This window comes from Barbus barbus (genome assembly GCF_936440315.1).
Source record: "Barbus barbus genome assembly, chromosome: 46".
Taxonomy (NCBI): domain Eukaryota; kingdom Metazoa; phylum Chordata; class Actinopteri; order Cypriniformes; family Cyprinidae; genus Barbus; species Barbus barbus.
The window spans coordinates 19,452,922-19,467,907 of record NC_136724.1 but is presented as its reverse complement, the minus strand read 5'-3'; the positions used below and the strand labels follow the sequence as shown (position 1 = coordinate 19,467,907).

At 35.7% G+C, this 14,986-nt stretch overlaps 1 protein-coding gene across 1 annotated transcript; it reads left to right on the top strand.

Moving 5' to 3' along the window:
• Positions 1-14: 14 nt before the first annotated feature.
• On the top strand, positions 15-5,407 carry LOC306864780 (holocytochrome c-type synthase-like). The gene is made up of 7 exons (XM_079408999.1): positions 15-91; positions 789-923; positions 1,009-1,142; positions 1,230-1,378; positions 2,524-2,643; positions 3,249-3,335; positions 3,419-5,407. Exons 2-7 carry the CDS (start codon positions 803-805, stop codon positions 3,615-3,617), a joined length of 810 nt encoding a protein of 269 aa, XP_079265125.1. The 5' UTR covers positions 15-91; positions 789-802; the 3' UTR covers positions 3,618-5,407.
• Positions 5,408-14,986: the final 9,579 nt, after the last annotated feature.

Genomic DNA, 14,986 nt, shown 5'->3' with positions numbered 1-14,986 from the left:
CCCGCCCCGCGAGCAGTGCATGCTGGATGAAGCGGAAGTAGCGGTGCATGTTGACATTGCGGAGCGTCCGATACACACATTACACAGAAAGGTGAGTTTAGCTGTCATATTTGTAAACTTTTAGTGGTCGATATCATTATGTTGAGATATTTAAAAAGCTGGTTACGTTTTAACGAAGGTGTTTTAGAGAAATATATGGGTTGGTATTCCGTGACATTGTTTAACATGACTATGAATGATGTTATGTAACTTATTTTGTAACTCTTACATTTTGGGATTGGTCGGAATTTTTTTAAACATGGTATATAAGTTATTATAACTATTTATTTTAGATGTGCTCTCACTGACTGAGTATTTTAGCCCTTGTACCTCTTGAAAGAGTAACTGTTATGTCAACAAACATGCAAAGTTGTTCCAAATCTATATCTTTATATATAATTTATTTATTTTTTTGGTGACCGGCTTAAAAAATGACCATAATAAACACGCTATAACAGTAGTTCATACCACATATTCCAAGTCATTTGTAACCTTATGTTAGCTTTGTGTGAGGAGAATATATTTTTGGATACGTTATATTCATATATGGTACATCAAACTGCTTCACATTAGGTTGTACTGTTTTATAATACTTATATAGTCGTTTATATATATATATATAAGTCCTACAGGTTAGGAAACAACATGAGGGTGAATAAATGATGATTTTCTATGAACAACGTAACACATGTAATAATGCAACAGGATCTACTTGATCTTTAATGTCCTTGATCTATTGATCTCTTCAGGATTGGAGTTCATCATGGGTGCATCTGTATCCAATCTTGCTCCAACTATTCAGGCAGAGTCTGCGATGTCAGCACCTCATTTTAGTGGGGTGTCCCCACCCCCTGGGTGTCCTATGCATCAAGAACCCCCTAAAAGTGAGTCACGCACCATCTGTTATCATGAGCTTGATATCAGTGCATTGTATGTAATAATTATTCATAATGTGCAATATAAACCCAGGCTCTACGCCTCCTGAGTGCCCCATGCATCAGGCTCAGATGCCTCCGGCCGGCCCTGTGCATCAGGAGAGAGCTTATGAGTTTGTCGAATGTCCCATGAGAGCTTCTGAAGGAGCCATTGATCCCACAAACATGGTGAGCTGAGCATCCCGTCATTAAGATGACGCTCTTTGAGATTCTTTTGGCTTATGTGTGTTAATGTTGTTTTTATGTGTCCCACAGATGCCACCTCCAAATCAGGTGCCTGCCCCAGACCAGCCGTTTCCTCTGTCCGTGAAAAGAGAGGAGTCTAAAATCCCACGATCAGGCACGGGCCAGAACTGGGTTTATCCTTCTGAACAGATGTTTTGGAATTCCATGCTGCGGAAAGGGTGAGTTTACCTTTATGCTTCTATTCCTAAATCTCTGTTTTACAAGCAGACACGAGTCCTGTTTATGTTTTGGGGAGCTCTAAGTGGACCAGATATGCCATTTGGCTTAGCTTCAGGAAGCTTGTGAGGGCTGTAACTTGATTACCTATATAGAAATAACAGTACATTATTTCCCAAGGTCAAGAAACTCCAACTCCACACGGCATACAAATAGATTAATTCCAATAGAATTTGATGTTAGCATGTTTTTGAAGTAGTTTTAATGTTTTAGAAAAGTCTCCTATGCTCATCAAGGCTGCATTTATTGCATGAACAAAAATACAGTATAAACAGTAATATTGCGAAGTATTATTAAAATTTAAAATAACTGTTTTCTATTTTAATATATTTTGAAATATAATTTATTCCTGTGATGGCAAAACTGAATTTTCAGCATCCATTACTCCAGACTTCAGTGTCACGTGATCCTTCAGAAATATCTTTAATGTCACGTTTGATCAATTTATGCATCCTTGCTGAATAAATGTATTCATAAAAAAAAATACTCACCCCAAACTTATGAACGGTAGTGTGCAAATATAGCTAATAAGTGTCTCATATTAATAAAAAAGTCATATAAAAATGCATATTTATTTTTTATGTAAATGTTTTTTTGTTTTTTCTTAAATAATTATTCATGTATTATATATAATTCAGATTAGTCTTATTTTTTACTTACAAATTTTTTTTTTTTCTAAATACAAAATTGAAATAAAATTGGAAAAATATAAATATTGTTTTGAATAAAATATTTATAATCAACATTGTTTCTTGACTCAGTTGCCATCTTAGATATATTTTTTTCTATTTTACTTGTTGCTGTGCGTTCTGAGATTGCTTTATCCATACGGTATATGCAAGATGCTGCCTTATATTTTGGATCAAATTTGGTATTTTGGCAGGCAAATTTTGCCTTCTGTTTAGGGAGTGCCTCTGATTCCTTAAAATGCTTTCTAGATAGGCAGCACACTATGCTCAGAAAGGAGATATTGTTTTGATACTATGCAGAAAAGACAAGAGAATGTTTTGAACATTTTGAAAGGAAAATCTGTGTTTTTTGTGCTGAATTACTGTAAATAGCTAACTGCTGTTTGTTATTTTGTTAGGTGGCGCTGGAAGGATGACAGTCTTGCTCCAGAAGACATGACCAATATAATCCAGATCCACAATCGTAACAACGATCAAGCCTGGCAGGAAATCCTGAAGTGGGAAGCACTGCATGCCAGGTGACTGCAACACAATTCTTACTTTCACATGAGCAATGACTGAGAGTATACTGTGTTAAAAAGTGTCTTCTTATTACCAGAACTTAACACTTTTATTCAGCAAGGATGCATTAAATTAATCAAAAGTGAAAGTAAAAAAATCTAATTAAAAATAAATGCTTTTTAAAACTTTGTACTCATCAAATAATCCTAAAAAAGTACCAAGTACTACAGGAAATAATTACATTTAAATTGTAATAATATTTCACTATTTTTTACTGTATTTTTAATCAAATAAACACAACCTTGAATAGTATAACAGACTTCATTCTGTAATATGTTGTGTTCTAATGAAGAGATTATATTGTTAGCAGAAATAATGGCGACTGATAATAAAGTAACTTGTGATGCCAAACACATTTTAATCAGATAAAAGCTTCGTCATCACCTCTGAAGCCGTTGCTGTCAGATAAGCGAGGTGATAATATCGTGTTAGTCGCCTTCTGTTTGTCATTTGATGGTCACTGGCAGTGCGATCTGCTTTGTTTCTACAAACTGCCAAGTACACAAGAATCATCATGGCGCCCTCGATCACTGTTCGTTTCAAACATGTTTGTTTCTGGCAGCGAGTGTCCATGCGGTCCATCTCTGAAGAAATTCGGGGGCAAAGCCAAAGAGTTCTCGCCCAGAGCCAGAATACGTCACTGGATGGGGTGAGATATAAAAATAAATCCCAAAGAAAGTCTTTATAAAGCTACAGAGTGCTTGAGTTCTCTCTTGTTAACTTTCTCTGTAGATATGAATTGCCTTACGACCGACACGATTGGATCGTAGATCGGTGTGGAAAGGAAGTCCGGTATGTCATTGACTACTACGATGGGGATATTATTAAAGACACCTACCAGTTTTCCATCCTGGACGTGCGTCCGGCCTTCGACTCTGTGCAGGCTGTCTGGGATCGGATGAGGGTGACCTGTTGGCGCTGGACATCGTAGAATCCATAATAAAACAGTTTTAAGATTTCTGCATCACTATAAGACATCACAGACTAGATTCTGTGTGCGGCGATTGAGTTCTGACTGTAAACATGAATCTTTGCAAATTAATGCACATTGAGAGACTTAAAGGTTGTGAGTGTTCTCTGTTGGAGAGCAGAGTGAATCAGTGTTTCTTTTTTCTAACGAGGTTCTGAATTAATCATCAGCAAGCGCTTTTTCTTTCTGCTTGTTGAGTGACGGTTATCAAACTGGAAAGCTTGCTATCTGAACTTATACAGAGGTTAAACATATCCGCTGGTTGTTTCTCTTTCTCAGAGGCTGATTATTGATTGTTTTAGTTCATGTTGAGAGCGATTGGCAGCTGTTAGCATTTGTAGCCAATGGTTTGGTGGTTTTTGCGAGTTTTTTTTTAACCCAATGTTCAGTTAGTCAGCTCTTCCATATTCATTCTTCCGTCAGATTTAAGATGTAATTTCATGTACCTACTGTTTGGTTTTATTTATTTTGTGCAAACTGCTTCATTATGTGTGTATGCTAAAGTTTTGCTAATTATGTTCTCTTTTGAGTGAGTGTTTCTTCAATATTTTCTGCAATTTCTCTGATTTAAATATTTGTAAAGTCAGGTTCAGCTTTAAAATAATGTAATTTCTCACACTTCTTGGGCTTCATTTTTGTGTGTGTTTGTGTATGCTAAAGTTTGCTGACTGCTCTTTTTGAAAGAGAGCGTTTCTAAAATATTTTACCCCTGATTTCTCTAATTCTCTAATATTTGTAACGCAGTTCATTTGTTTTAAATCTGACCTGGCAAATTTGAATTCCAACAAGTGCTTGGCTGGTAATGCTTCACTTTTTCACTTTCCAGATTACACCAGCAGGTGGTACACTTTCCTCAGAAAATGCCGTTTCTTTTACACTGTTAATCAGTGATAGTGACTACTAGTGATCATATCCATAGTCACATATGATTTAGAGGAGGGTCATAAAGGTTTTAGCATCTTGCTCAAGCACAAATCTGCTTTTACGGGATAAAATGCATAAAATAGTCATGATCCATTTTGCATTCTTACAGTGTCTACAGTGGAAATGATTGAATAAACTCAGGTGATTGGCTCAAAAAGTTGTCCTATGAACAAAGCAACATTTGAACAGTGAAAATTACATCTAATCTGGAAGTTATAATATGTAAGACAAATAGGATCACAAAATTCAATACATGTCATTATCATTTTGATAATTCATTATTTTGATCCCAAATAATAAGTGGTGCGACTCAGATTAAGTGGATATTGTATTGATTTGTCATTTTTATTAAGTCTATTTTATGTCTAAAACTACCAGCTTTCATTGCGTTGTTGTCGGTTTATGTAAAAACCTAGAATCGGAGCCCTTTTGGCTAGCTGTAGTCCAAACGTATTGCACACTGATCAGAATGATATGGATTCAGACCAATTTTATATATTGTCAGGCTGAAATGTGACGTTTATGACTTTACAAAACTTGTGTTATTTGAACTGTAAAGTTGTATGCCTGTCAGTTTCTATGGTTATTTCATGGTTTAGGATGTTATAGCCATTGGTGTTGTTTCAAAGCAGCACTGCTACTTAAACATAATGCTACAATGACAATTTTCAGAGAAAAGTTGTTGGATTTGCAAAAATGAAAAATGCATGTGATCACATTTAGAATTAAAATAAGGTGGTCACACAGTTTCCTGTTATTAGTTGTGTTTTTGGTTCTTTTTGTTTTTTCCTTGAATCCTTTGTAAAGATATAAACGGGTCTCAAGACAAACAGCAGTTTCAGATGACATCTCTTGTACAGTATGCTTATCCTAAAAGGTGATGAAGTCCCTGCTGTGAGAGCTTTTTAAATCACCTAGAGGAGAAGCTTTGGTTCTTCGTGTCAGTGAGTAGGTGTGGGAAAGAAATCTTCACTCATGGCCCAGAATAACCTCATTCTCTGGGAAAAGGTTCCGCTTCTCCATCCTTTACTGATGGGAAGCTGATTTTGGTGAGTTTTTTTTAATTATTTTTTTTTATTATTATTATTATTCAAACAAACATGCTATTTACAGGTGACAAGTCAGATATAGAGTAACCAGGGTCAACAAAACATACATGACAGCCAACATGGTTTGTGTGAGTATGTGTGTGTGTCTGTGTGTGACTGGGTGTTGGGTTTGGATTTTGGTGAGTTTTATGAGCAGTTTTAGCTGAGTCTGATCATTACGCTGTGTTTGAGGGTCCATTGCCTGCTTATTAAAATCGCGTGTGTGGTGACAGAGATACTGTATGTTTGTATTTGATTTTTCGTCTGGGTTTCTGTTTGGCAGGGAACCAGAAAAGCCCCTTGTAGTGCACAGAGCAGATCTCCAAACAGCCCGTGGCAGTGGAGTCTGGCGGGGGGATTCAAGCCCCCTACAATCCTTCCAGTCTGTTTCATTTACATACCAAAAGATGCCCAACTGTGCCAAGTACAATAACCGGGCTTTGTCTAGATTCCAGAACTGTAACATTAATTACGGAAAGGAGTAACAGTTGGAAAGTTTCTAGCTTGCGGGTCACTGGTGGTCCTGACATGGACGTTCAGATGTTGGCTGATGTTTTTGCTTCTGGATTGATTGTACTGCATCCAGAATGATGCTGATGGAAAGCCTTGCGTGTTGCAGATTCGGTCCCACTTATTTTTAGTAGCTCAGTTATGACAAGCTTGTTAGTGAGTGCAGGGTTATTATCGTTAACTAAAATTAAAACCATCAGCATTTTCATTGCTTGATATTATTTAAACATTAACTGAAGTAAAATATAAAATCTTAAACTTATTTTATTTCAGCTAGTTGCCATTTCTCATTTTTGTTTAGTCTAAATTGAAGTACTAAATTAACTAAAACTTAATGCAAACTATATAAACATATTTAAAAAAAAGAAACAAAATAAGAAAAATGACAGACACAAAAAATTGGTAAAATTAAAATAAAATATAAAAATGACATCTAATTCAAAATATTGACAAAAACTAAAATAGTATATATCAAATGATAACCTTGATTGAATGTGACTGAAAATATCCTACCACCTTTCTGTCTGGTTATAGGATGAATGCACATCTTCAATAAGCGTGGCTGACAGAATTTGTGGCATAATATTGATTACCACAACAATTTCTATTTGTCCCTCCTTTACATTAAAAAAGCAGAAATGTGGGTTACAATGAGACACAATGGAAGTGAAAATGGTTCTGTAAATGTTAAAATACTCACAGTTTTAGTAGTATAGCCACAAGACACAAAAAAATTGACTTCAAATTATTTAAACAGATCTATAGATCAAATAACGGTAGAATAATTCATTTAAATACTTTGATAGAATTATCAGCTTCACACATTTCTGCTTTTATATCCTCCATAAAGTCAGTTCAATTTTAAGTGCTTCAGTGTAACTTTAAATTCTATTTATTTATTTATTTTAGAAAATGAGGGCTTGGTCATTTTATTTTATGGTATGGTATGGCAACCAACATTATGTCACAAATGCTGTTGATTAAACTTAATTTGTATTAAACCCATATAATTCCTGTAGGCCACACTTAAAAATGTATAAATGTCATTGAATATCAATCCAGGTGGCATTTATTGGTAGGAAAGCTAGTGCAAGCACACTTTCGTGTTATATAATGCAGACATTCATACATTTTTAAGTGTCCAAATTGGCTTTGGGGTCACTGCATGTTTATACAAAATGTGAATATGCTCTATTTTCAACAGTGACAAATCTGAATCTTCATGTATGTTAGTGTCTTATCCCCAGTTTAAGCGTACTTGCTTGTTTATAAGCAGCTGTTTTAAATGCAAATCCCATCCATGATTTGCATCCGGACCACTTCTCCCACACACTTTACCGTTAACACACAGCAAAAAAGATAGCACACTGGAATCGGTAATTGTGCTCTGTCTACATGCTAATAATAAAGAAAACAGAATTATGCTGAAACTAAATGAATGCATGCAGGGTGTTTAACGGCTGGCAGTTGGAGGCTTGCAACAGGAAGACAACAGTCCCACAGGAAGCTTTACTGCACTTAAGAGTTTGATTTGAAAGTGAAATGCGGTAACATGGATAAAATTTTATGACACCCCTGCACCGTTTTGCACAATCAGTGTGGGTTTATTCTGCATACATCAGTTATTTTCTTTTGCAGTTATATTACGCATCAGGGCTATTCGATTGCACTTCTCTAAATTCCTTCCCAGTAAAGGCTTCAGTGGTCAAAATGTTGAATGAAATTAAATAAGCAATATTTATTTCAGGAATTTTTTGGTAAATGTTCACAAACACAGCCATAATAATACCTTGCAAAAGAAAAATATACCTCGTAAAAATAACATTACATTATATTTTCTCTCTGCTCATTAAATCAGACTGATGATTTTCTCATTTATTTTTTGCTTATTTAAATGGTTTCAAAGCAGATTAGAAGGAAACAGATTAATAGTAAAATACTTAGATTTTATAAAATATTATATATACATACACACACATTGAGTCCACTTAAAAATTCTCACTTTCTCTATAGAGTACTGGATTTGTATGGGTTCAAATAAAATGTTAATATTTGTTTTATTCTGTAAAGGCCTTTCTTCCAAATTTCAAATAAAAATATTGTCATTTAGAGCTTTTTTTTGTCAGAAAATGACAATTGGTCAAAATAAATGTTTTCATTTGTTGTGATTGAAAATCAGGGTTATTCACCAAATATAGATTTCTTAACTCTTCTGAAGTTAAAATATTGTATTGTCTAAAGATGAATATAAACATGCTCAAACATGGCATCTTTTTTTGTTATTTTGACCAATTGCCATTTTTTGCAATAATGCTCTAAATGACAACATTATTAATTAAAATTTGGAAGAAATGTAAGCAGTAGTTTACATTATTAAACAAAAATTATGTTTCCCTCAAACACATAACGATAAATCATAAATCCAGAGAAAATTTTCAAGTGGTCTCTTAATTTTGAAGAATTCAGATGCAAAAGCCTTTAAGTGCCGTCTTAAAATTTCTTCTAAAACTATAGCATGTTTCTCAGGCTCCTATGTTTATGTTCAGTTATTTCACTTTAATAGCAATGAAAACAACCTATTCATTGCCATTAAAGTGAAATTACTGAACCGACACATAGCAGTCTGATAAAAATTTTCATTTTAGAAGAACATTTTAATAATAATAATAATAATTCATTACATTTATATAGCGCTTTTCTAAGGACTCAAAGCGCTCTACATTGTGAGGGGGGGTGTCTCCTCGTCCACCACCAGTGTGCAGCATCCACCTGGATGATGCGACGGCAGCCATAGTGCTCCAGAACGCCCACCACACACCAGCTTACTGGTGGAGAGGAGACAAAGTGATGAAGCCAATCAGTGTAAGGGGATGATTAGGAGGCCATGATGGTCAGAGACCAATGGGAAAATTGGCCAGGATGCCGAGGTCACACCTCTACTCTTTTCGAAAGACATCCTGGGATTTTTAATGACCACAGAGAGTCAGGACCTCGGTTTAACGTCTCATCCGAAAGACGGTGCTTTTTGACAGTATAGTATCCCCGTCACTATACCGGGGCGTTAGGACCCACACAGACCACAGGGTGAGTACCCCCTGCTGGCCTCACTAACACCTCTTCCAGCAGCAACCTAGTTTTCCCAGGAGGTCTCCCATCCAGGATGGTACTGACCAGGCTCAACCCTGCTTAGCTTCAGTGGGCAACCAGTCTTGGGCTACAGGGTGATATGGCTGTGGCTTTTAAACGGCACTTCCCACTTGAAAAAATACTATAGTAATTTATAGTGAATACTACAATGTTTTTGAACCATACTATAGTAAAGTGTATTATACTGTATATATTATAGTATTTACAACAATTTGTTAATGAATGCTACAGCATACTGTACTATTAACTATAGTGAACTGATAATAAATACTGTATACTTTAGTTTTTACTACAGTAAACTGTAGTGTATTGTGGCATAACATAACCTATAGTTGTAGAAAACATAGTACAGTATCGGGTAAGTTGTTATATTACCACAACCACTATAGAATTACCACAAGAAATTAATTTAAGTCATTTACTATAGTATTTACTACAAATTACTACAGTATTTTTTCATGTGGAATTATCTGAACTCTTCATATATATATATTATACACACACAAACACACACGCGCGCACACATGGTGCTTTTTGGGAAAAAATACCTGTTTATAATTATGATTAGTGACTATTTTATTCCTTATTTTTTAATGTGGATGTACATAGTAAGACTGAATTAGGCATTTATAATAAGGAGGAGCATATTGGCCAGTTTAGAAGGACATTTTGGGATCTTTGTAAATGCAGTTGTTTACATCTTATATTTAAAGTGTATAGCAAAACAACATTTATGGCATAATTGGTTTGCTTGTAGAGGTGCGATTGTTAAAGCTGTAACACTGTGGCTAATTTTCCCTCTGAGTAACCTGCTCAAAAACAAGCAGGTAAACATAAGAAATTTGACAATTTCTTCTAGCCAAATACGTGCAATGCCAAGGCAAAGCAGGACCTCTAAAATTAGGGAAGAGATATTTATCCTTGACACAAGAAAGTTAGGGGGGTCTTTTAGGCGTTTACAACATCAAGAGGGTCCGAGTGGCCCTCAGGCTGCCGAAATCCACAGCCGTCAACATTCAGCATTCAGTCTGACTTCCTCACCTCAGATAATTTATGCACCCAGCACACTGCCAGAGGGCTTTTGAATACATTAGGAGCCACGACTGGACCTCACACTGTTAGTTTGCGTTAGCACCACAGGTCATGTTCTGAAAGGACCCTACCAGTTTGTGGCCAAAGGATTGGCACGGATCCATCTCAGACGTTGCCTCCGGGGAGATTTGATACGCAGCTCGCTGGAAACAGAGAGAGAGGGTGAGAGCCTTCCACGAGGCCTAATCAAACCGGTTTCAATTTGTGCCATGGGCTTATCACAGCACTGGAAGTGATGAGTTCTTGACTTTTATAGTGCAGTCAACCAGCACGCTGAGATAGGCAGGCCTTCTGCATTGTTTTTTAATGAGCTCTGATGGAAACAGGTAGAAATTGGAGCGGCTTAATAAGTACAGGGGGAAAGAAGCTCATGCATAATGACTAGCGCAATGATCAGACGTCCCACCCTCCACCGAGAACAATAAACTCACCTTCATGTGTGGCGTCTTATCGCGGTGAGAAAAGATGAAATATCAGCAGCTGTGGAATAATTGTTTTGTCTTCGATTGTTTGCGCCATCGTGACCTCATTTTCTGTCCCATCACGATTGGATGGATGCTTCATCCCATCTGATTGGCTTTGCTCATGACTGGCATCCGACCGACAACGGGCTGCTCACCTACACTAATTATTTCTTAGATTAGTTGTTGAAGTCATTAAATGTAACCCAACATTTGGAGCCACACCGAGTCATGTGATTCTGTGCGTTTCTGAAACCACGACTGAGTTTTATGATTGTTAGCTACTGTAGTTCATTTGGACACAGCACTGTGTATGTGTGTCATTGGATTTAAAGGGTTAAAGGGTTGTTAGGGTTTAGGATATTAAAGCGCATTAAAGTAGTCCATATGAATCGCATGGGATATTTCATGTTTTCTGAAGCCATACGAAAGATTTGTGTGACTAGAATAGAATCAGCATGTTTAGTGAATAAATAATTCAGACAGGTTGTGTGAACTGAATCAATGATTCATTGAAAAGATCCGACTCAAATGAATCATTTATTCTCAAATCGGAAATTGCTACTTTCCCTAATGAACAAATTGTTGTAACAAATAACAGTAATAAAACGTTTGTAGGATTTACTTTTTGTTCCTTATGTTTGTACCCAAAATTATATTCAGATGTAGCCTAAATTCCTCAGACTGTATGGATCCCTCCCTTATTAATTAATTAATTATATAAAAAAACACACTGACCAAAAAATTATATACTGTATATAAAAAATGTATACAGAATATACAGTGGGGTCATACAGATCATTGAAAAAAAATAATAATAAATAAAAATATATATATATATATATATATATATATATATATATATATGTGTGTGTGTGTGTGTGTGTGTACTATTTATATTAGTAATAATAATAATAAAATATTAAAAATGGTTAAAAATAAAGTAATACACACACACATATATATTTTTTTCAATTTTTCAATATATAATATTTTGGTCAGTATGGTCTCAGAATCTGTTGACCGCACTTGTACACATATATACATTTTTATGTATGCTATATAATTTTTGCTAACATAGTAATATTTTTCAGTTTAAGGTATTGAGAAAGCCATATTAAAGTTTCTTTTCCATTGATCTCCACACCGACCATACATCTAATCGTACTATCCATCTCTTTCCCGGCTTCCAGCGTGTTTTAGTTAAATTAATTCTTGATGTTGAATTAAAATGAGCTCTTTTGGGTGTCTGAAGAGCACAGTGGATTAATTATACAAGTCTCATTGTAATGGCCGACCATGGTGCTCCTATCCGGCAATGAGTGGTAATAGCTTTTGATGATGATCTTTTATCCAATTACTGACTGGTGACCTGTGAGGCTACCTGTGTTTGCAGGCTCAGGTTGGATTCATTAGCGGGATAAATCCGCTCCTGACCAGCTGGATTGGACTGGATTTTGGGGCCGCGGGAGGGGAAGAGCAGCTCGTGTTTTCTCAAGAAAAGGAAACGTGAGATTGACACCCCTCCCCCCCACTCCCAGATATCAGCTCTGTGGCTGTGATAAATGGTAACGGCTGAGGGAACCTCTGACCCCATTCAACAGGGACCCGGCCTGATAGACAGAGAGAAGACAAACAGCACAATGGAGAGGAGGAAAGACACTCCTGCTCCCTCAGGTTAGCAGCCCCGGTGGCCCCTGGGAGGAAAGATGTACACACAGCCATTTCCGAGCACGGCTGCTATTATCGCCGCAGGTCTTAAATAATAACAGTGTGTGTGAGAGACAGAGGCTGCGGGAAGATTACTGTAATCAGACCATACAGTACATGAACAGACGCCCTGCGGCACCGCAGTAGGTGGGATTCTGGGATGCGCGCTGGATGTTGTCTTCCCGGAAAGATTTGAAACTCAAAATGAACCTTTTCTGCTATGGTTCAACTCATTTTCTCGGCTCCGCAATGAACTAGAATGAGAACTTCAACTTTAAAGTGTAGGTTTCTGATGTTCTCTCTGAAGTGATGGCCTTTAAAATTATGTGGGCGGGTTATTAACGTGCTTTATTAAATGTTTTTATATGCTGGAGGTGAAAGAAAAGTGATTACGGTTTTAAAATTAGTATTGTGTTTACATCAAGTTCACATTCTCTGTTTTCTGGCTTCATTAGTTACATTATTAGCTTTAATCTCATTAAAAACATATCATACTGAATAAAGTGTTTTAAAAAAGAGAAAAAAAAACTAGTTATTTCTGCAGTAATAGCCTATAAGTATACAGTGACCTCAGAAGTATTTGGAAAACTGAATCATGCCTGCATTGTATGAATGTCACTTTATTAGGTAACAAAATATTAAAACAAGTGGCATCTGCAAACCAGGGTTGTTGCGGTTAACTAAAACTAAAATTTAAATACTTGAAATAAAATAAAATATGGATTAAAAAATTAATCTCATTTAATTTAAGATACAATTCTAATTCTAAAACTGAAATAATATATAAAAACTATTTAAGCATTGAAAATGACACAAACACCCAATAAAATTACAAAAACTTTACCAAAAATTAATATGAAAACAGAAATTAAAAATTAATGTAAACTATTAATAAAAACATCTCAGTGATAATAAAATAACAATGCTAATAAATAAATAAATGCAAGAGACTTTCACTTTTTCATTACCAATTTTTTAAATGACCTTTATGCAACCATTTAGTGGAAGTGCATGTGCTATCTTTCTTTAAAATTAATGAAAAATAGATGAATTCAAATAAATTAATGTACCTAAAAAAGAAAACGTAAAAAAAATGTAGTTTGATATTGTGTCTAATGCAGTGACATTCATACAGCCAATTGTACAGCCAATTCAATAAGTTAAAAAAAGCAAAAAAATTAAAATAAATTAAAGTCTCTTTAGAAATGTGGTTAAAATGTGAATTTGCTTCCTGGAATAATACGATGAACTACATTATTATAAACTGAATGATGCTTTAAAAATCCTCTAAATATCATGTTAGTTAAAACATTTGGTCCAAGGTGCAGTTTGGAGGGTTTACAAACTTCCTCTCAAAATTCCATGTATTTTACTGAATACGTTTTAAGGCACCACTTAAATAATCTGGAAATATTTGACAGGGTATCAACTATATTTCTGTAGAGTTTGAAGTCTCACACTGTTTTTATACCAGCAGTGTCCTGCAGCTACGTGCGTTTACAAGTCAGTCCCCTGCCCTTGTCAAATTAGCATTATGGTTTCTTAATTACAAAAACAGCCAGATTACAGTAGCTCATTAGCATGCACCCTCCTGCACTCATGAATAATGTATCAAAGGTGTGCAGATGTCTTGTATTCACTCAGAGGAAGCAGGTTGTAACCAGGCAAACACCTGCATTTGCTAAATGAGGCTGGGTGAAGAAGATCTTCAGAATAGATGCAGTGTAGTTTATTGTTGATGTTAAAGATTATGTGTCCCATGATCGAGCCCTGCCACACTCATCTGTATTTTACTGTAGAAGTTAGTCAAATTAGACATATGCCATGGTCAGGTTGCATTTCATCCTTGAAAATTGAGAATAAAACCGTTTTCTATACTTTTTTGGCACATTTTTAATACTATTTAGGATTTTTTATGCAAGATTCAACACATTTGATTGCTGCAGTATAAAGCATCAGCCACACGAGGACACCGTTGCCCTTTAACAAAAGTGACTGGTTTCTCTTTGTGGGTGAATGTACTGTATGTCACATCTGATCGTAAGTCTCTTTAAATATCAACTCAAATTAATGAGAGTGGATAGACACATTATGCACTGAATTATGCTTAATTGGACTTCTTTAGATAACACTTACTGTCAGACTGTGTATAACCCTGTAGAAATGTTTATTTCTGCCTTCCTCCACTCTTGCATGATGGTGTCTTGTCAGCAAATTAACCGAGCTGTCATTAGCAATTTGATGAAGCCTTTCAAATAAACATTTCTTTATTTGTCTCTTCTGCTTTGGCTTTTCATTTGGATTTTATCGAGCACACTTTGCTTTGCGACGTTATTTGGTTGTGTTGCGGATTATTTAAGTGCTACAGCAAGCATCTTTCTTGGCTCTTGAAATGTAT